The sequence below is a fragment of the Entelurus aequoreus genome, linkage group LG23, assembly GCF_033978785.1.
Source record: "Entelurus aequoreus isolate RoL-2023_Sb linkage group LG23, RoL_Eaeq_v1.1, whole genome shotgun sequence".
NCBI classification, from domain to species: domain Eukaryota; kingdom Metazoa; phylum Chordata; class Actinopteri; order Syngnathiformes; family Syngnathidae; genus Entelurus; species Entelurus aequoreus.
In genome coordinates, this window is record NC_084753.1 from 42,319,190 (window position 1) to 42,342,720 (window position 23,531).

The 23,531-nt window shown below is 39.9% G+C and overlaps 2 protein-coding genes across 4 annotated transcripts in view; one reads left to right on the plus strand and one right to left on the minus strand.

Annotated features, from left to right (window-relative positions):
- Window positions 1-23,531, minus strand: part of alms1 (ALMS1 centrosome and basal body associated protein) — a 237,185-nt gene that overhangs the window by 202,759 nt on the left and 10,895 nt on the right. The window lies entirely within an intron of this gene.
- Window positions 9,598-10,627, plus strand: LOC133641081 (nanos homolog 1-like). Its single transcript, XM_062034919.1, has one exon. It carries the CDS (start codon window positions 9,647-9,649, stop codon window positions 10,280-10,282), a length of 636 nt encoding a protein of 211 aa, XP_061890903.1. The 5' UTR covers window positions 9,598-9,646; the 3' UTR covers window positions 10,283-10,627.

A 23,531-nucleotide genomic window follows, 5' to 3' on the forward strand; every position in this document is an offset into this window, starting at 1 on the left:
CCTCGGGATCCCCCGGGAAGAGCTGGACGAAGTGGCTTGGGAGAGGGAAGTCTGGGCTTCCCTGCTTAGGCTGCTGCCCCCGCGACCCGACCTCGGATAAGCGGAAGAAGATGGATGGAGCGCATTTCAATTTCTTACACACACTTGTGTTGGCCAGAGAGGGAGCACTTTTAAATCCCTCCTTTTTGGGACCACCCTCATTTTGATAGATTTCACCACCAATGAGACATTCTCTATTAGATGCGATGGTTTTCCGTATTGGGACCATGATTTCAGTCTTAACTTGTTCACCGGTCCTCATATGGAAGCTACTTTTCCTTGTTGATGTCTCAAGAAGGGTAGCAATACAAGAACACACACACACACACACACTCTGGTTTAATGCATATTAATGAAGTGAAGCAACCCGCTGTGGAGAGAGTGGGGACAATGGGGCGGGCAGGGGTGGGTGGGGTTTGCAGAGCAGGTGCATGGGGGGTGGGGGTGTCATCACGTTCACTCACTGTACATCCACCAGTGCTGGTTTTAGTCTTCATCTCCAGTGTCAAAAGGTCGCTGGTGCGTTTGAGACCACTGTCATCAAAGAGCAGCGGCACTTCAAAGCTGGGCCACAATATTAGGTACACCTACTATCAGTTGGAAGTGTTTGTTAGTGAGCAAAGAATGGTGTCAGAACAGTGCCGTTATAATTATGAGGGTGGATGGTCACAGTGGTTAAAATATGAGCATGTATTTATCTGCACATTTATTATCCCCATCTGCGACGAAATGTAGCGCGTCCTTGCATCAAAGTTTTGTATTTATTTATGTAATTGTGCTTCATCAAGGCTGTTATTGCAGTAACAGGTCATTTGATAACTACTATTTACGGCAGACCTGAGCAAAATACATTAAAGGCCTACTGAAATGATTTTGTTTTATTTAAACGGGAATAGCAGATCCATTCTATGTGTCATACTTGATCATTTCGCGATATTGCCATATTTTTGCTGAAAGGATTTAGTAGAGAAAATCGACGATAAAGTTCGCAACTTTTGCTCGCTGATAAAAAAAAAAGCCTTGCCTGTAGCGGAAGTAGCGTGACGTCACAGGAGCTAGTATTCCTCACAATTCCCCGTTGTTTACAATGGAGCGAGAGAGATTCGGACCGAGAAAGCGACGATTACCCCATTAATTTGAGCGAGGATGAAAGATTCGTAGATGAGGAACGTTACAGTGAAGGACTTGAGAGGCAGTGCAGGACGTATCTTTTTTCGCTCTGACCGTAACTTAGGTACAAGCTGGCTCATTGGATTCCACACTCTGTCCTTTTCTTATTGTGGATCACGGATTTGTATTTTAAACCACCTGGGATACTATATCCTCTTGAAAATGAGAGTCCAGAACGCGAAATGGACATTCAGTGCCTTTTATCTCCACGACAATACATCGGCGAAATGCTTTAGCTACGAGCTAACGTGATAGCATCTTGCTTTAACTACATATAGAAACAAAAAAATAAACCCCTGACTGGAAGGATAGATAGAAAATCAACAATACTATTAAACCGTGGACATGTAAATACACGGTTAATGCTTTCCAGGCTGGCGAAGGTTAACAATGCTGTTGCTAACGACGCCATTGAAGCTAAATTAGCAACTTAGCAACGGGACCTCACAGAGCTATGCTAAAAACATTAGCTCTCCACCTACGCCAGCCAGCCCTCATCTACTCATCAACACCCGTGCTCACCTGCGTTCCAGCGATCGGCAGAAGGACGAAGGACTTCACCCGATGCGTTTGGCGGCCCGGAGACGTAGGAAGTCAAGGTGAGGTCGCCGGCTAGCGCGGCTAGCGCGGCTAGCGCTCCAACAAAGTCCTCCTGGCTGTGTTGCTGTAGTCCGCTGCTAATACACCGATCCCACCTACAACTGTCTTCTTTGCAGCCTTCATTGTTCATTAAACAAATTGCAAAAGATGTCCAGAATACTGTGGAATTATGAAATGAAAACAGAGCTTTTTGTATGGGATTCTACGGGGTACCATAACTTCCGTTACTCTGACTTCGTCACGCGCATACGTCATCATACCGCGACGTTTCAGCCGGATATTTCCCGGGAAGTTTTAAATGTCACTTTATAAGTTAACCCGGCCGTATTGGCATGTGTTGCAATGTTAAGATTTCATCATTGATATATAAACTATCAGACTGCGTGGTCGCTAGTAGTGGCTTTCAGTAGGCCTTTAAGCTATGAGTTGTTTTTTCCCTGGGCCTCAGTCAGGACCCCCTCTCCAGGGCCCCAGGCTTAGATCTTTTTTTTTTCTCTCACCCCTCCTCCTCCCACCCACTGTTTACCTGTGTCTCAGAGGATAAAAGCACATGGGAAGATGGCTGTGATGATAGTGATAGCTAAGAGATGAACAATGTCTCCCTCCTTCAGAATACGCAAAGTCACACTTAATCAGTTAGTTCTCTAATAAAAATTTGAGTTTTTGCCCCATTTGAGAAAAATCCCTCAGAGTATTTTACTATTTGGTTTTTTTTAGTTACTTAAGTTAAATACTTTAAAAATGCACTTGACCATAAAAAAAATTATAATAATCATAGTTTGAGTTTGTGCCAAATTTGAGGAAAAACTATCAAAGAATTCTTGAGATATGGCTTTAACAATGTGCAAATTCAGACAAAATAATAAAAAAAAAAATTTAAAAAAATACTCAAGACCTGCTGTGACATCAACACATTGTTTTGTTCATGTAAATATTGTTTTGTACCATATTGTGTACAGATTGTAAACTGTAATGCCGTTTTTGTTGTATTTCCATTTTTTTTTGTCATAAAGAAATACAATCATGTGTGCTTACGGACTGTAATTAGAGGAAACATTGTTTGGGGGTATCCATAATACGGCGACAGGGAGAAGTTTTTGTTTACACGATGAGTCGGGCGTGTCTTGACCTCCGCGGCGGAAGCTCTGCCAAACCCCTGAGGCCGACTCACCGAACCCCTCAGGTTCGATCGAACCCAGGTTAAGAACCACTGCGCTAAGAAAAGGCATTGAAGTTTAGGGAAGGCTATGCAAAACAAAACTAAAACTGAACTGGCTGCAAAGTAAACAAAAACAGAATGCTGGACGACAGCAAAGACTTACAGCGTGTGGAGCAGACGGCGTCCACAAAGTACATACATACATGACATGACAATCAACAATGTCCCCACAAAGAAGGATAAAAACAACTAAAATATTCTTGATTGCTAAAACAAAGTAGATGTGGGAAATATCGCTCAAAGGAAGACATGAAACTGCTACAGGAAAATACCAAAAAAATAGGAAAATCCACCAAAATAGGAGCACAAGACAAGAAGTAAAACACTACACAGGCAAACAGCAATAAAGTCCAAATAAGTCAGTGTGTGATGTGACAGGTGGTGACAGTACACCTACTTTGAGACAAGAGCTATAGTGATGCATGCTTGGTTATACTTTAAAGTCATATCCGACTATACGATTTTTTTTTACTGTCAACTGAGTTTGGTTTTTTAATGATTCCTGCTGGTGGTGTGCCTCCGCAGAAAATGTGCCTTGGCTCAAAAAAGGCTGAAAAACACTGCTCTAATGTACCTTTCTCCAGCCCAGTGGACCCCTGCTGGATCAGTGTGGACCGTCACGCTTGATCGTCAACTTGAACCAAAAATAAACAAAAGGTGAGTGCCCCTAAGAAAAGGCATTGAACCTTAGGGAAGGCTATGCAGAACGAAACTAAAACTGAACTGGCTACAAAGTAAACAAAAACAGAATGCTGGACGACAGCAAAGACTTACTGCGGAGCAAATACCGCGTCCACCATGACATGACAATCAACAATGTCCTCACAAAGAAGGATAAAAACAACTGAAATATTGTTGATTGCTAAAACAAAGTAGATGCGGGAAATATCGCTCAAAGGAAGACATGAAACTGCTACAGGAAAATACCAAAAAAAGAGGAAAATCCACCAAAATAGGAGCACAAGACAAGAAGTAAAACACTACACACAGGAAAACAGCAATAAAGTCCAAATAAGTCAGGGTGTGATGTGACAGGTGGTGACAGTACACCTACTTTGAGACAAGAGCTATAGTGATGCATGCTTGGTTATGCTTTAAAGCCATACCCAACAATTGCGACGACGACTTTTTACTGTCAACTGAGTTTTTTTTTTTAATGATGTCTGCTGGTGGTGTGCAGAAAATGTGCCTTGGCTCCAAAAAGGTTGAAAACTCTGCTCTAATGTACCTTTCTCCATCCCAGTGGACCCCTGCTGGATCGGTGTGGCCCCTCACGCTTGATCGTCAACTTGAACCAAAAATAAACAAAAGGCGAGTGCCGCTAAGAAAAGGCATTGAAGTTTAGGGAAGGCTATGCAAAACGAAACTAAAACTGAACTGGCTACAAAGTAAACAAAAACCGAATGCTGGACGACCGCAAAGACTTACAGCGTGTGGAGCAGACGGCGTCCACAAAGTACATCCGTAAATTACATGACGATCAACAACAAAAATAGGAGCGTAAGACAAGAAGTAAAACACTACACACAGGAAAACAGCAATAAAGTCCAAATAAGTCAGGGTGTGATGTGACAGGTGGTGACAGTACACCTACTTTGAGACAAGAGCTATAGTGATTAGGGATGTCCGATAATGGCTTTTTGCCGATATCCAATATTCCGATATTGTCCAACTCTTTAATTACCGATACGGATATCAACCGATACCAATATATGCAGTCGTGGAATTAACACATTATTATGCCTAATTTGGACAACCAGGTATGGTGAAGATAAGGTACTTTTTAAAAAATAATAAATAAAATAAGATAAATAAATTAAAAACATTTTCTTGAATAAAAAAGAAAGTAAAACAATATAAAAACAGTTACATAGAAACTAGTAATTAATGAAAATGAGTAAAATTAACTGTTAAAGGTTAGTACTATTAGTGGAGCAGCAGCACGCACAATCATGTGTGCTTACGGACTGTATTCCTTGCAGACTGTATTGATATATATTGATATATAATGTAGGAAGCAGAATATTAATAACAGAAAGAAACAACCCTTTTGTGTGAATGAGTGTAAATGGGGGAGGGAGGTTTTTTGGGTTGATGCACTATTTGTAAGTGTATCTTGTGTTTTTTATGTTGATTTAATTAAAAAAAACCAAAAAAAAACAACAAAAAAACGATACAGATAATAAAAAAAACGATACCAATAATTTCCGATATTACATTTTAACGCATTTATCGGCCATCTCTAATAGTGATGCATGCTTGGTTAAGCTTTAAAGGCCTACTGAAATGACAGGATTAATTTGTGGCATATTAAATATAAGCCTGGTTGTGTTGTGGCTAATAGAGTATATATATGTCTTGTGTTTATTTACTGTTGTAGTCATTCCCAGCTGAATATCAGGTCCCACCCGCGCGCTTCCAAACATTTGATTGCTTGCCAGTACGTGCGCGTCACATACGTAACTTTGTTTAAATATATAAGCTTTATGAACCTTGGGTTAGGTAAACGGTCTTTTGGGCTGAGTGATTGTGTGTGTTGATCAGGTGTTTGAATTGTATTGGTGTGTTCTATGGAGCTAGGAGCTAGCAGAGGAGCTAGGAGCTAGCATAACAAACACGTAGGTGTTTTTATGCAGGATTAATTTGTGGCATATTAAATATAAGCCTGGTTGTGTTGTGGCTAATAGAGTATATATATGTCTTGTGTTTATTTACTGTTGTAGTCATTCCCAGCTGAATATCAGGTCACCCCCGGCTCTCACAGCATCTTCCCTATCTGAATAGCTTCAACTCCCCACTAGTCCTTCACTCTCACTTTCCTCATCCACAAATCTTTCATCCTCGCTCAAATTAATGGGGAAATTGTCGCTTTCTCGGTCCGAATCTCTCTCACTTCATGCGGCCATCATTGTAAACAATAGGGAACTTTGCGTATATGTTCAACTGACTACGTCACGCTACTTCCGGTAGGTGCAAGCCTTTTTTTTTATCAGATACCAAAAGTTGCAATCTTTATCGTCGTTGTTCTATACTAAATCCTTTCAGCAAAAATATGGCAATATCGCGAAATGATCAAGTATGACACATAGAATAGATCTGCTATCCCCGTTTAAATAAAAAAAATTCATTTCAGTAGGCCTTTAAAGTCATACCCAACAATTGCGACGACGACTTTTTACTGTCAACTGAGTTTTTTTTTTAATGATGTCTGCTGGTGGTGTGCAGAAAATGTGCCTTGGCTCAAAAAAGGCTGAAAACTCTGCTCTAATGTACCTTTCTCCAGCCCAGTGGACCCCTGCTGGATCGCTGTGGCCCCTCACGCTTGCTCGTCAACTTGAACCAAAAATAAACAAAAGGTGAGTGCCGCTAAGAAAAGGCATTGAAGTTTAGGGAAGGCTATGCAAAACGAAACTAAAACTGAACTGGCTACAAAGTAAACAAAAACAGAATGCTGGACAACCGCAAAGACTTACAGCGTGTGGAGCAGACGGCGTCCACAAAGTACATCCGTAAATGACATGACGATCAACAACAAAAATAGGAGCGTAAGACAAGAAGTAAAACACTACACACAGGAAAACAGCAAAAAACTCCAAATAAGTCAGGGTGTGATGTGACAGGTGGTGACAGTACACCTACTTTGAGACAAGAGCTATAGTGATTAGGGATGTCCGATAATGGCTTTTTGCCGATATCCGATATTCCGATATTGCCCAACTCTTTAATTACCGATACCGATATCAACCGATACCGATATCAACCGATATATGCAGTCGTGAAATTAACACATTATTATGCCTAATTTGGACAACCAGGTATGGTGAAGATAAGGTACTTTTTAAAAAAATAAAATAAAATAAGATAAATAAATTAAAAACATTTTCTTGAATAAAAAAGAAAGTAAAACAATATAAAAACAGTTACATAGAAACTAGTAATTAATGAAAATGAGTCAAATGAACTGTTAGAGGTTAGTACTATTAGTGGAGCAGCAGCACGCACAATCATGTGTGCTTACGGACTGTATCCCTTGTAGACTGTATTGATATATATTGATATATAATGTAGGAAGCAGAATATTAATAACAACCCTTTTGTGTGAATGAGTGTAAATGGGGGAGGGAGGTTTTTTGAGTTGATGCACTAATTGTAAGTGTATCTTGTGTTTTTTATGTGGATTTAATAAAAAAAAATTTAAAAAAAAACAAAAACAAAAAAACGATACAGATAATAAAAAAAACCGATACCAATAATTTCCGATATTACATTTTAACGCATTTATCGGCCGATAATATCGGCCTGCCGATATTATCGGACATCTCTAATAGTGATGCATGCTTGGTTATGCTTTAAAGTCATACCCAACAATTGCGACGACGACTTTTTACTGTCAACTGAGGTTTTTTTTTTAATGATGTCTGCTGGTGGTGTGCAGAAAATGTGCCTTGGCTCCAAAAAGGTTGAAAAACTCTGCTCTAATGTACCTTTCTCCAGCCCAGTGGACCCCTGCTGGATCGGTGTGGCCCCTCACGCTTGCTCGTCAACTTGAACCAAAAATAAACAAAAGGTGAGTGCCGCTAAGAAAAGGCATTGAAGTTTAGGGAAGGCTATGCAGAACAAAACTAAAACTGAACTGGCTGCAAAGTAAACAAAAACAGAATGCTGGACGACAGCAAAGACTTACTGTGGAGCAAATACCGCGTCCACCATGACATGACAATCAACAATGTCCCCACAAAGAAGGATAAAAACAACTGAAATATTCTTGATTGCTAAAACAAAGTAGATGTGGGAAATATCGCTCAAAGGAAGACATGAAACTGCTACAGGAAAATACCAAAAAAAGAGGAAAAGCCACCAAAATAGGAGCACAAGACAAGAAGTAAAACACTACACACAGGAAAACAGCAATAAAGTCCAAATAAGTCAGGGTGTGATGTGACAGGTGGTGACAGTACACCTACTTTGAGACAAGAGCTATAGTGATGCATGCTTGGTTATGCTTTAAAGTCATACCCAACAATTGCGACAACGACTTTTTACTGTCAACTGAGTTTTGTTTTTTAATGATGTCTGCTAGTGGTGTGCCTCTGCATTTATTCAACGCAAAAAATGTGCCTTGGCTCAAAAAAGGTTGAAAAACACTGATCTAATGTACCTTTCTCCAGCCCAGTGGACCCCTGCTGGATCGCTGTGAACCCTCACGCTTGATCGTCAACTTGAACCAAAAATAAACAAAAGGCAAGTGCAGCTAAGAAAAGGTTTCGAAGTTTAGGGAAGGCTATGCAGAACAAAACTAAAACTGAACTGGCTACAAAGTAAACAAAAACAGAATGCTGGACGACAGCAAAGACTTACTGTGGAGCAAATACCACGTCCACCATGACATGACAATCAACAATGTCCCCACAAAGAAGGATAAAAACAACTGAAATATTCTTGATTGCTAAAACAAAGTAGATGAGGGAAAATATCACTCAAAGGAAGACATGAAACTGCTACAGGAAAATACCAAAAAAAGAGAAAAATCCACCAAAATAGGAGCACAAGACAAGAAGTAAAACACTACACACAGGAAAACAGCAATAAAGTCCAAATAAGTCAGGGTGTGATGTGACAGGTGGTGACAGTACACCTACTTTGAGACAAGAGCTATAGTGATGCATGCTTGCTTATGCTTTAAAGTCATATCCAACAATTGCGACGACGACTTTTTACTGTCAACTGAGTTTTGTTTTTTAATGATTTCTGCTGGTGGTGTGCCTCCGCAGAAAATGTGCCTTGGCTCAAAAAAGGTTGAAAAACACTGCTCTAATGTACCTTTCTCCAGCCCAGTGGACCCCTGCTGGATCAGTGTGGACCGTCACGCTTGCTCGTCAACTTGAACCAAAAATAAACAAAAGGTGAGTGCTGCTAAGAAAAGGCATTGAAGCTTAGGGAAGGCTATGCAGAACAAAACTAAAACTGAACTGGCTGCAAAGTAAACAAAAACAGAATGCTGGACGACAGCAAAGACTTACTGCGGAGCAAATACCGCGTCCACCATGACATGACAATCAACAATGTCCCCACAAAGAAGGATAAAAACAACTGAAATATTCTTGATTGCTAAAACAAAGTAGATGTGGGAAATATCGCTCAAGGGAAGACATGAAACTGCTACAGGAAAATACCAAAAGAAGAGGAAAAGCCACCAAAATAGGAGCAGGAAAACAGCAATAAAGTCCAAATAAGTCAGGGTGTGATGTGACAGGTGGTGACAGTACACCTACTTTGAGACAAGAGCTATAGTGATGCATGCTTGGTTATGCTTTAAAGTTATATCCAACAATTGCGACAACAACTTTTAATATCGGCTGCTGAGTTTCATTTTTTTCATGTTCTCTGCTGGTGGGATTTTTTCAATAAAAAACAATGTGCCTTGGCTCAAAAAAGGTTGAAAAACTCTGCTCTAATGTACCTTTCTCCAGCCCAGTGGACCCCTGCTGGATCGGTGTGGACCGTCACGCTTCATCGTCAACTTGAACCAAACCACGCCCCTTCCCCCCGCCGCTAACGGGGGCAACTTATCCTCGCCTCCGGGAGAAAACCGCCACACTCCCCGCCAGCCCGCCCACCATGGATCTTGTGGACCACGGCTATTTGGACGCGCGCTCTCCCTACGACTACACCTTCAATTTTTGGAACGACTACCTGGGCCTGTCGACACTTGTGGCCCCCAACAAGATGCGCGGCTCCCCCTGCGGCCCCAACTCCATCACGGAGTCGCTGAAAGCCACGCTGGGCTTGGACGACTGCGTGACGGCGCCGAGCAGAGCCCGCCAGGACTGCTGCTGCTCCCCGCCACTCTCGCTCTGCGAGCTCCAGGAGCGGATCTCGCTCCTCCGGCCGTACGGACAACTCGGGGCCGTTGGTAGAGACGCGGCGGCCGCCTGCGGGGGCGGCGGCCTGGCGGGGTTGGAGGCGCTCTCGGCGGAGCGGAGACGCAAGCAGGCCAAGCCGGAGCCCAAAGTGTGCGTGTTCTGTCGGAACAACGGCGCGCCGGAGGAGGTGTACGGCACGCACATCTTGAAGACGGCGGACGGGAGGGTGTTGTGCCCCATCCTGCGGGCCTACACCTGCCCGCTGTGCAGCGCCAACGGAGACAACGCGCACACCATCAAGTACTGCCCGCTGTCCAGGGAGCCGCCGGGCGGACACAGAATGCTGGCCAGAGGGAGCAGACTGACCGGCAAGAGACTCAAAATCTTCTGAAGTGACGAGCACGGCGGCGTGCAAGGATGTCATGTTTCCATTTCTTGTCTTGCATATGGATCCAATCCAGCCTGCACATTTACAACCACTAGAAACTTCCAATTGACATGCTCAGATATAAGAGACATTTTATTCAGTCAAATCCAATCTGAATGAGGCTTGGAATTAAGATAAGTTTCAGTGCTTGCTCAAAGAGGTTCACTATGTCTTCTTCTTCATATTCTTCTTCAAAATGTTCTTGTAATCACACCAGATTTTTGGTGTGTTAGATGGAATGTTTACCTGACATGTTCCGACTGTCTGCAGACATCTAATACAGGGTTCCCCAACCTTCTTCCCACCAGGGACCGGTTTAAGGTATGCATTATTTTCATGGAGCGGCTTTCTGCGTGTGGCTGATAAAAACAGCCAACAAATTAGCCTTTGGCTCCAATCTGGCACAATAACATTTTATATGTCTCATGTACTATAACAAAGGAGTTGTAATATACAACTATTAACAAGCTTATTGCTGTGTTTAGTGGGACAGGCCAAAGTTGAGTCAGAGAAAATGCGGTAGTTCAGTGGTCACCAACCACCGGGCCACGGCCCGGTACCGGTCCGCGGACCGATTGGTACCGGGCCGCACAAGAAATTCAAAAAAAAAAAAAGGTTTTTTTTTAAAAAATTAAATCAACATAAAAAACACAATATATACATTATATATATCAATACAGACTGCAGGGATACAGTCCGTAAGCACACATGATTGTATTTCTTTATGGAAAAAAAAAAAAAAAATATTTTTTTTTAAATACACCCCCCCACCCCCACCCCCCACCGGTCCGTGGGACAAATTTTCAAGCGTCCGCAGCTACAAAAAGGTTGAGGACCACTGCGGTAGTTTATAAATTAATTAATGTTTCTGTGCGGCCCGGTAGCAAATGTGTCACGGACCGGTACCGGTCCCCGGACCGGTGGTTGGGGACCACTGATCTAATACACCCAAAACATGGTCTGATTACAAGAACATTTGAAAAAGTAGATCGGTGGTTCTCAAACTTTAAAATTTTTTTTTTTTTTTTACCAAGTACCACCTTTTCAAATGCCACCATAATGACGAACATTGAAATACAGTAGTGCACTAGGCTTAAGTCAGGGGTGTCCAAAGTGCGGCCCGGGGGCCATTTGCGGCCCGCAGCTAATTCTTTACCGGCCCGCCACACATTCTGCAAAAATTGCAAAATTGATAATATTGCAAAAATTAAAAAAAAAACATTTGAAAAAAGTGGAATGAGGTGACATCTAACTAGAAAAAGTTGCAATGTTGACACAAAGCTGCCATGCAGGCTGGTTTTTTTTTCGTTTGTCTTTGTTTATTTTTCTTTTTTTTGAAAAAAAAAAACAAAACTAAAAATTAGGGATGTCCGATAATATCGACCGATAAATGGGTTAAAATGTAATATATCGGAAATTATCGGTATTGGTTTTTTCATTATCTGTATAGTTTTTTTTATTTTTTTATTAAATCAACATAAAAAACACAAGATACACTTACAATTAGTGCACCAACCCAAAAAACCTCCCTCCCCCCATTTCTTTCTGTTATCAATATTCTGGTTCCTACATTATATATCAATATATATCAATACAGTCTGCAAGGGATACAGTCCGTAAGCACACATGATTGTGCGTGCTGATGCTCCACTAATAGTACTAACCTTTAACAGTTAATTTTACTCATTTTCATTCATTACTAGTTTCTATGTAACTGTTTTTATATTGTTTTACTTTCTTTTTTATTCAAGAAAATGTTTTTAATTTAGTTATCTTATTTTATTTTATTTTTTAAAAAGTATATCGGTATCGGTTGATATCGGTATCGGTAATTAAAGAGTTGGACAATATCGGAATATCGGATATCGGCAAAAAGCCATTATCGGACATCCCTACTAAAAATCTATGTTATAATGAGTTATTAGTTAAATGTCACTTTAAAATGTTTTACGTGGAAAAAAATATTGCATATATTGTGTGGTTGCCATATAAAAACATCAAAGTTTTATTTGACAAAAGAGCATAAAACAAACAAAATAATAGTTCAAACGTAAAATGGACAGATACATCTGAAGTTGATCTCGTAATTTAAGTGTTAAAAGTAAAAAAAAAACTAATAAAAATGTATCACTTTATGAGTGGGGGACCTTTTGGATCCCAAATATATTTAGTAAGATTTTATTTAACTTTCCACTGTGATTACTCAAAAATATTAAAGACTTAAAATCAATGGTGTCCTGCATTATTGATCTTTTAGGGCTCTAATTACTAAATACTGCATATTTCAGTTTTACTATAAAAAACTAAGTTGTCTTTGACAGAAAACCTTTTTTTTTATATACTTTATATCAACCTCAAGTTGATATAGAGATTTACTGTAAGCGTTAAATAAAAAATAATAATTTTACTTATTTTTAACAGTTTAATGACTGAGACACTTTATAGTCCCCGGGAGCCCTAAAGGTTAAAAAAAAAAAAATTCCATATATTTTGTTAAGGTTTGAAAATGAAAAATATCAAAATGGCCCCCGCATGCTTACATTTTTCCGTGTACGGCCCTCAGTGGAAAAAGTTTGGACACCCCTGGCTTAAGTATTTGATTAAAAACCATGAATATTTCTGGCCATTGTAACGTTACACACAGTTTGAACAGTAAGACTATAGGACATATAAAACACTGTACTTTAATCAAATGATTCTTGATGGAGATGTACCACAGTTTAAAGTTAAAGTACCAATGATTGTCTCACACACACTAGGTGTGGTGAAATTAACCTCCGCATTTGACTCACCCCCTTGTTCACCCCCCTGGGAGGTGAGGGGAACGGTGAGCAGCAGCGGTGGCCGCGCCCGGGAATAATGTTGGTGATTTAACCCCCAATGGACCTGGGGATAGGTTGATTGGCAACACTAAATTGTCCCTAGTGTGTGAATGTTGCCTATCTGTGTTGGCGACTTGTCCAGGGTGTACACCGCCTTCCGCCCGAATGCAGCTGAGATAGGCTCCAGCACTCCCCGCCACCCCAAAAGGGACAAGCGGTAGAAAATGGATGGATGGATGGATGGATGGAACCCCCAATTCCAATCCTTGATGCTGAGTGCCAAGCAGGGAGGTAATGGCTCGCGTTTTTATAGTCTTTGGTGTGACTCGGCCTGGGTTTGAACTCACGACCTACCCATCTCAGGGCGGACACTCGAACCACTGGGCCACTGAGCAGGTCCCTGATAAGAATCCCTGATCAAGACGGAATGTACATTTGACCCCAAACTAACAAGTTTCAATGCACACATCTGATCAGTTAAGCTACAGATCCAAACTGATTTCCACTATGGCAGAGGTCTGTATGATATCTTGGTCTGGTGGTGTATTTACATGAAAAGAACCAAAGCACGACTTGTAGTGGTGACATGATGGTGCACTGTGAGTGCAGGACAAATGTCGGGGCCTGTGTGCAGCACATTATAGGGGCCTACATGCAACAAATACTTGTTTCCCAGCACTGTAATGTTGAGTTTTCTACCAAAAGAACACACTTTATGTATGTAACCTAATTCCTGCATAATGGATGTCTTATATTCTTCACGTGGCTATTTTTTTAATGTGGATAGTATTTTGCATATCTGGACTGAATGTAAAAACGGTGGAATGTAGACGTGACATGCAATTCACCGTGCGAGCTAGTTTAGTATGGGAAAATAATAATGCTAAATTGAATCTTGTGAAGCCGTTTTAGCAATGAGAAGCGCAACATTCCAAAGTCTATCTGTAATAGCAAATGTCTTATGTACTTTTTACCTGTATTACTGGGGGCGGGGGGGGGGGGGATATATTCACTGTAAATAAGCTCTGAATAAAATATGTAATTTGCATTTATTTGGACTAAATTAGACTGATTGTTGACAGTCCAACGATGAAGACACCAGATTTACATGTGGTGATGGTGCGCCACCTTGTGGTCAAAGTAGAGAAGTGAGTATAGAGTCCACAGCAGGGGTCAGCAACCTTTTTGAAAGCAAGAGCTACTTCTTGGGTAGTGATTAATGCGAAGGGCTACCAGTTTGATACACACTTAAATAAATTGCCAGAAATAGCCAATTTGCTCAATTTAGCTTTAACTCTGTGTTATTATTAATGATTAATGATATTTACACTTAATTGAACGGTTTAAAGGAGGAGAAAACACGAAAAAAAATGACAATTAAATTTTGAAACATAGTTTATCTTCAATTTCGACTCTTTAAAATTCAAAATTCACCCGAAAAAAAAGAAGAGAAAAACTAGCTAATTCGAATCTTTTTGAAAAAATTAAAAAAACAATTTATGGAACATCATTAGTAATTTTTCCTGTTTAAGATTAATTTTAGAATTTTGATGACATGTTTTAAATAGGTTAAAATCCAATCTACACTTTGTTAGAATATATAACAAATTGGACCAAGCTATATTTCTAACAAAGACAAATCATTATTTCTTCTAGATTTTCCAGAACAAAAATGTAAAAAAAAATTCAAAAGACTTTGAAATAAGATTTAAATTTGATTCTACAGATTTTCTAGATTTGCCAGAATAATTTTTTTGAATTTTAATCATAATAACTTTGAAGAAATATTTCACAAATATTCTTCGTCTAAAAAACAGAAGCTAAAATGAAGAATTAAAATAAAATGTATTTATTATTCTTTACAATAAAAAAAATAAGTTTACTTGAACATTGATTTAAATTGTCAGGAAAGAAGAGGAAAGAATTTAAAAGGTAAAAAGGTATATGTGTTTAAAAATCCTAAAATAATTTTTAAGGTTGTATTTTTTCTCTAAAATTGTCTTTCTGAAAGTTATAAGAAGCAAAGTAAAAAAAATAATGAATTTATTTAAACAAGTGAAGACCAAGTCTTTAAAATATTTTCTTGGATTTTCAAATTCTATTTGAGTTTTGTCTCTCTTAGAATTAAAAATGTCGGGCAAAGCGAGACCAGCTTGCTAGTAAATAAATACAATTTAAAAAATAGAGGCAGCTCACTGGTAAGTGCTGCTATTTGAGCTATTTTTAGAACAGGCCAGCGGGCTACTCATCTGGTCCTTACGGGCTACCTGGTGCCCGCGGGCACCGCGTTGGTGACCCCTGGTCTACAGTCATCTAATTCTTCAACATTCATATCAGGCATAAAAATGTGAAACTAAGTGAAGCACTGTAGAATAATCTATGACGGGGTTATTCAACAAAATTGTTTTGGCAGCCACATTTCATGAAGCTAACCTAGCAGGCACAAGACATTGATACAATGTTGATTGTACATATGTTGGTTTTTTTAAACTGACTTCTAAAAAACGTTGCAAAATAGTTGTTTGTAAATTGAAACAATGGTGGCTAACCCTGGGTCCACGTTGTTGGTCGGGAAATGACCAGATTTCAATGGTCAAATCAACGTCACATCCTGACATTGATTAAACGACGTCAATAAGCATGTTGTTTCAACGTTGTATTTGTGTTGTAGATTATTGGTTGGAATATGACCAATACTCAATGGTCAAACTAATGTCAACGTCAGAACTCAACATTGATTAAACATGGTCTAAAAGAGTGGTTCTTAACCTGGGTTCGATGGAACCCTAGAGGTCAAGACACACCCGACTCATCGTGTAAATAAAAACTTCTCCCTATCGGCGTATTACGGATACGGCAACAGCAGAAGTCAGACTGATTTGCACGTGTGTAATTTGTTGTGAGTTTATGCACTGTGTTGGTTTTGTTCTTTGAACAAGGTGATGTTCATGCACGCTTCATTTTGTGCACCAGTAAAAAAAACATGGTAACACTTTAGTATGGGGAACATATTCACCATTAATTAGTTGTTTATTAACATGCAAATTAGTAACATATTGGCTCTTAACTAGTCATTATTAAGTACGTATTAATGCCTTATTCGGCATGGCCTTATTATAACCCTAACCCTCTAACCCTAACCCTAACCAAATAACTCTAAATGAAGTCTTTGTTACTTAGAATATGTTCCCCTAGTGTCCAAATAACTCTAAATGAAGTCTTTGTTACTTAGAATATGTTCCCCTAGTGTCCAAATAACTCTAAATGAAGTCTTTGTTACTTAGAATATGTTCCCCTAGTGTCCAAATAACTCTAAATGAAGTCTTTGTTACTTAGAATATGTTCCCCTAGTGTCCAAATAACTCTAAATGAAGTCTTTGTTACTTAGAATATGTTCCCCTAGTGTCCAAATAACTCTAAATGAAGTCTTTGTTACTTAGAATATGTTCCCCTAGTGTCCAAATAACTCTAAATTAAGTCATTGTTACTTAGAATATGTTCCACTAGTGTCCAAATAACTCTAAATGAAGTCTTTGTTACTTAGAATATGTTCCCCTAGTGTCCAAATAACTCTAAATTAAGTCTTTATTACTTACAATATGTTCCCCTAGTGTCCAAATAACTCTAAATTAAGTCTTTGTTACTTAGAATATGTTCCCCTAGTGTCCAAATAACTCTAAATTAAGTATTTGTTACTTAGAATATATTCCCCTAGTGTCCAAATAACTCTAAATAAAGTCTTTGTTACTTAGAATATGTTCCCCTAGTGTCCAAATAACTCTAAATTAAGTCTTTGTTACTTAGAATATGTTCCCCTAGTGTCCAAATAACTCTAAATTAAGTCTTTGTTACTTAGAATATGTTCCCCTAGTGTCCAAATAACTCTAAATGAAGTCTTTGTTACTTAGAATATGTTCCCCTAGTGTCCAAATAACTCTAAATGAAGTCTTTGTTACTTAGAATATGTTCCCCTAGTGTCCAAATAACTCTAGATTAAGTCATTGTTACTTAGAATATGTTCCCTTAGTGTCCAAATAACTCTAAATGAAGTCTTTGTTACTTAGAATATGTTCCCCTAGTGTCCAAATAAGTCTAAATTAAGTCTTTGTTACTTAGAATATGTTCCCCATACTAAAGTGTTACCAAAAACATATAACTTTGTCTTGAATAAAGAAGGGTTCTGTGAATGTGCATATGAAACTGGTGGGGTTCTGTACCTCCAACAAGGTTAAGAACCACTGGTCTAAAATCCTGTTGTTCCAACATTAGGTTGGAGTTGCTCAACATCAGGACCAAATTCAACAGGTTCTCAACGTTGTTTTAATGTCTTGTGCCTGCCGGGAATGACCTTGACTAGTAGTCTTATTTTTTCCTGTATATTCCGGAGACCCAGCGTTCTTCACATTAGACATTTAATTTTGCTGGACTTGTTTTGTTAAAGTTACAGAAGCGTTTTGCTGTTTTTAAAAAGGACTTCCTGCAAAAAAGCTATAGTCACAGATCATATAACCGCACTTTATTGTTTTTTTAAAAATCTGCTACAAAAATGTGAATCTCTTGCAAGTTCTTTGAACTGAAGATGCTGGCCACAAGTTGAATAGCCCGAATGCCGAAAAATAGCACCTAAAATGGAACCTTGAATCCATCCATCCATCCATTTTCTACCGCTTGTCCCGTTCGGGGTCGCCGGAGCCTATCTCAGCTGCATTCGGGCGGAAGGCGGGGTACACCCTGGACAAGTCGCCACCACATCGCAGGGCCAACACAGATAAGACAGACAACATTCACAGACTAGGGACCATTTAGTGTCGCCAATCAACCTATCCCCAGGTGCATGTCTTTGGAGGTGGGAGGGGCCTATCCCCAGGTGCATGTCTTTGGAGGTGGGAGGGGCCTATCCCCAGGTGCATGTCTTTGGAGGTGGGAGGGGCCTATCCCCAGGTGCATGTCTTTGGAGGTGGGAGGGGCCTATCCCCAGGTGCATGTCTTTGGAGGTGGGAGGAATCCGGAGTACCCGGAGGGAAGCCATGCAGTCACGGGGAGAACATGCAAACTCCACACAGAAAGATCCCAAGCGCAGGCTCGAACCCAGGACTTTCGTATCGTGAGGCAGACGCACTAACCTCTACCCCCGTGCTGCCCGGAACCTTAAATGGAATAACTAAATAAGTTGAGCAAATGACTACTGACTGCACCTTAAGTAAACAAGCTCCAGCAACACCATAGTTACATAAATCACATTACAACAACAATTGCCAGAAAGGAGGCAACATAAAAGGGTGCCTCGAGGAACGCTTTAGTCATGTAAATGGAAAGTTTGGACCCCAGTTTTCTGTTTGCTCGTAGGGTTAAAACGTCAATGCAAGGATCTGCCTATGTGTTTACGGTGGTCCAAGTTCCACTGTAGAACAGGAGCACTCCAATGTTATTAGGAATTTGTTGCAAAAATGTTGGTGTAATGTGAGGAAGTGAATGTTGACGCTATGTTCTTCCTGCTTTGAGTGTTAATCCACTTGCTTAAAGGCCTACTGAAATGATTTTTTAAAATTTAAACGGGAATAGCAGATCCATTCTATGTGTCATACTTGATCATTTCGCGATATTGCCATATTTTTGCTGAAAGGATTTAGTAGGGAAAAATCGACGATAAAGTTCGCAACTTTTGCTCGCTGATAAAAAAAAAAGCCTTGCCTGTAGCGGAAGTAGCGTGACGTCACAGGAGCTAGTATTCCTCACAATTCCCCGTTGTTTACAAAGGAGCGAGAGAGATTCGGACCGAGAAAGTGACGATTACCCCATTAATTTGAGCGAGGATGAAAGATTTGTAGATGAGGAACGTTACAGTGAAGGACTTGAGAGGCAGTGATGGACGTATCTTTTTTTGCTCTGACCGTAACTTAGGTACAAGCTGGCTCATTGGATTCCACACTCTCTCCTTTTTCTATTGTGGATCACGGATTTGTATTTTAAACCACCTGGGATACTATATCCTCTTGAAAATGAGAGTCCAGAACGCAAAATGGACATTCAGTGCCTTTTATCTCCACGACAATACATCGGCGAAATGCTTTAGCTACGAGCTAACGTGATAGCATCTTGCTTTAACTGCATATAGAAACAAAAAAATAAACCCCTGACTGGAAGGATGGATAGAAAATCAACAATACTATTAAACCGTGGACATGTAAATACACGGTTAATGCTTTCCAGGCTGGCGAAGGTTAACAATGCTGTTGCTAACGACGCCATTGAAGCTAACTTAGCAACTTAGCAACGGGACCTCACAGAGCTATGCTAAAAACATTAGCTCTCCACCTACGCCAGCCAGCCCTCATCTACTCATCAACACCCGTGCTCACCTGCGTTCCAGCGATCGGCAGAAGGACGAAGGACTTCACCCGATGCGTTTGGTGGCCCGGAGACGTAAGAAGTCAAGGTGAGGTCGGCGTCTAGCGCGGCTAGCGCTCCAACAAAGTCCTCCTGGTTGTGTTGCTGTAGTCCGCTGCTAATACACCGATCCCACCTACAACTGTCTTCTTTGCAGCCTTCATTGTTCATTAAACAAATTGCAAAAGATGTCCAGAATACTGTGGAATTATGAAATGAAAACAGAGCTTTTTGTATAGGATTCTACGGGGTACCATAACTTCCGTTACTCTGACTTCGTCACGCGCTTACGTCATCATACCGCGACGTTTCAGCCGGATATTTCCCGGGAAGTTTTAAATGTCACTTTATAAGTTAACCCGGCCGTATTGGCATGTGTTGCAATGTTAAGATTTCATCATTGATATATAAACTATCAGACTGCGTGGTCGCTAGTAGTGGCTTTCAGTAGGCCTTTAAATCTTCTTCTTTGTTTCACTTTTCACTTGACAGTCCCGGTTGATGCTTATCGTACCTCCAAAACACGGCTGTCAAACTCATTTTGGATCAGGGGCCGCATGGAGAAATATCTTTTCCCGAGTGGGCTGGACTGGCAAAATGATGGCATGATAACTTGAAAATAAATACAACCTCATATTGTTTTGTTTAAAAATATAGCAAGCATATGTAAAAAATGTACAAATCATATTTTTTTACACTTACATGTCACGGTTAATAGTAGAGATGTCCGATAATATCGGTCTGCCGATATTATCGGCCGATAAATGCGTTAAAATGTAATAGCGGAAATGATCGGTATCGTTTTTTTTATTATCAGTATCGTTTTTTGTTTTTTTTAATTAAATCCACATAAAAAACACAAGATACACTTACAATTAGTGCACCAACCCAAAAAACCTCCCTCCCCCATTTACACTCATTCACACAAAAGGGTTGTTTCTTTCTGTTATTAATATTCTGCTTCCTACATTATATATCAATATATATCAATACAGTCTGCAAGGGATACAGTCCGTAAGCACACATGATTGTGCGTGCTGCTGGTCCACTAATAATACTAACCTTTAACACTTAATTTTACAAATTTTCATTAATTACTAGTTTCTATGTAACTGTTTTTATATTGTTTTACTTTCTTTTTTATTCAAGAAAATGTTTTTAATTTATTTATCTTATTTTATTTGATTCATTTTTTTAAAAAGTACCTTATCTTCACCATACCTGGTTGTCCAAATTAGGCATAATAATGTGTTAATTCCACGACTGTATATATCGGTTGATATCAGTATCGGTAATTAAAGAGTTGGACAATATTGGCATATCGGATATCGGCAAAAAGCCATTATCGGACATCCCTAGTTAATAGTATTATCCTAATGTGTCGTTATCTATACTTTCTGAATCAATGTGATAATCTTCATCAGTCAAATAGGTGGTACAGAGTTTGGCAGAGTTGTTCATTTTTAATCTCTCAGAAGATGAAATTAATATCAAATTCAAATTACAGGATGTTATTAATGTAATTGACTAATTCTCCTCAATTGATGCACTAATGTGTTTTTTTACCCTCATTTACAACAAAACGTGTCATTTCTAAATAATTTAATTACACACAAATGAAGGTAGAAGGGCACACATATTTCAGATGTTTATGTGCGCCCAGAAAATCTGTCCCCTTTACTAACAACTTATTTGACAATAAGATGGATAATAGAGAAAAATTTAAAGATGCGAGGGCCACTTTTATACATTTTCTGTATGAAAAATACTCAAATTAAAACAACATGGGTGAACATACACTACCGTTCAAAAGTTTGGGGTCACATTGAAATGTCCTTATTTTCAATGAAGATAACTTTAAACTAGTCTTAACTTGAAAGAAATACACTCTATACATTGCTAATGTGGTAAATGACTATTCCAGCTGCAAATGTCTGCTTTTTGGTGCAATATCTACATAGGTGTATAGAGGCCCATTTCCAGCAACTATCACTCCAGTGTTCTAATGGTACAATGTGTTTGCTCATTGGCTCAGAAGGCTAATTGATGATTAGAAAACCCTCGCGCAATCATGTTCACACATCTGAAAACAGTTTAGCTCGTCACAGAAGCTACAAAACTGACCTTCCTTTGAGCAGATTGAGTTTCTGGAGCATCACATTTGTGGGGTCAATTAAACGCTCAAAATGGCCGGAAAAAGAGAACTTTCACCTGAAACTCGACAGTCTGTTCTTGTTCTTAGAAATGAAGGCTATTCCACTAAATTGTTTGGGTGACCCCAAACTTTTGAACGGTAGTGTATGCTAACATTTGAAAAACATTTCTACATCTTAGCTTTGTGTTAAAGATAACAAAGCATAAAAATCATTCATGATTATTTTAATAATGATTTTATTTGCATTTATGTTAACTGTGCTCTAAAGTAAGCTGGTATTTACTAATATTGTCATTATACCGTCAACTGAAACGTTTTTGAGGGCTTTAGTACACTCAAAAATATATCATGCCTCACAAGAAGTTTGTACACTTTGTCATCATGACATGATATCATCAATGACCTCATACAGTAAGACGCTCAGGTTGTCGGCCATTTTGGTTTTCAGGTCCCATTTTTGGGGGATTTGGTCCCGTTTAATTGTTCATATTTTTTTTCCAGAGTTTTTTGTTGTAATTTGGGACCTGTTTAGTTTGTCTATAGCAGGGGTCGGCAACCCGCGGCTCCGGAGCCGCATGCGGCTCTTTGACCACTCTGATGCGGCTCAGCTGCATACTTGCCGACCCCCCCGATTTTCCCAGGAGACTTATGGATCTCAGTGACTCTCCTAGAAAACTCCCAGGGCAAATATAATCCTATTTTCACTCTAATTACTAAATTAAGGGCGTGCCCTAATTGCACCGCAGTAATTGTCCTCTATAGCATTTACAAACAGCGTGCCAGCCCGGCTACATGTTGTATGTAGTTTTTACTTGCACACGTAGAAGACAGCAAGGCATACTTAGTCATCAGCCACACAGATTACACTGACGGTAGCCGTATAAAACAACTTTAACACTGTTACGTTACAAATATGCGCCACACTGTGAACCCACACCAAAAAAGAATGACAAACACATTTGTGGAGAACATCCGCACCGTAACACAACATAAACACAACACAACCAATACCCAGAATCCCATGCAGCCCTAACTCTTCCGGTCTAGATTATACACCCCCGCTACCACCAAACCCCCCCACACATCAACCCCACCCCCCTCCCTGCGTCGGTTGAGCGGAAGAGTTAGGGCTGCATGGGATTCTGGGTATTTGTTGTGTTGTGTTTATGTTGTGTTACAGTGCAGATGTTCTCCAGAAATGTGTTTGTCATTCTTTTTTGGTGTGGGTTCAAAGTGTGGCGCATATTTGTAACGTAACAGTGTTAAAGTTGTTTTATACGGCTACCGTCAGTGTAAGCTGTGTGGCTGTTGAACTAGTACGCCTTGCTGTCACTTACATGAGCAAGCTGAAGCTGCATTCTACATGTGGTCGAGCAGGTACACTGTTTGGGCAGGCTGTAGAGGGCGCCAAAAGCAGTGCCATCGCGCCCTGATATTCGGGAGTCTCCCGGAAATAATGAGAGGGTTGGCAAGTATGACGCTATCAAGCGCCATTCATTCAAAACTCGCGGGCCGCACTAACATCAAATTTTCATATTAAGGTGCCTTAACATAGCACAAAGCAATTTCAGCTTTGTATGCGGTGTTTTTCATTTTAAAAATTTTTTTGTGGCTCTCATTATTTTCTTTAATTTGTGAAACTTGCCAAAATGGCTCTTTGAGTGGTAAAGGTTGCCGACCCCTGGTCTATAGAATGTGTCGCGGGCCAATAAAAATCGCGCTGCGGGCCGCAAATGGCCCCCGGGCCACACTTTGGACACCCCAGACATATACAATCCACATTTTGAATACGATCACTAATAGGCAGCCTAAGTACCTAGTGTCCAAGTTTTGCCTCAACCTTAAAACG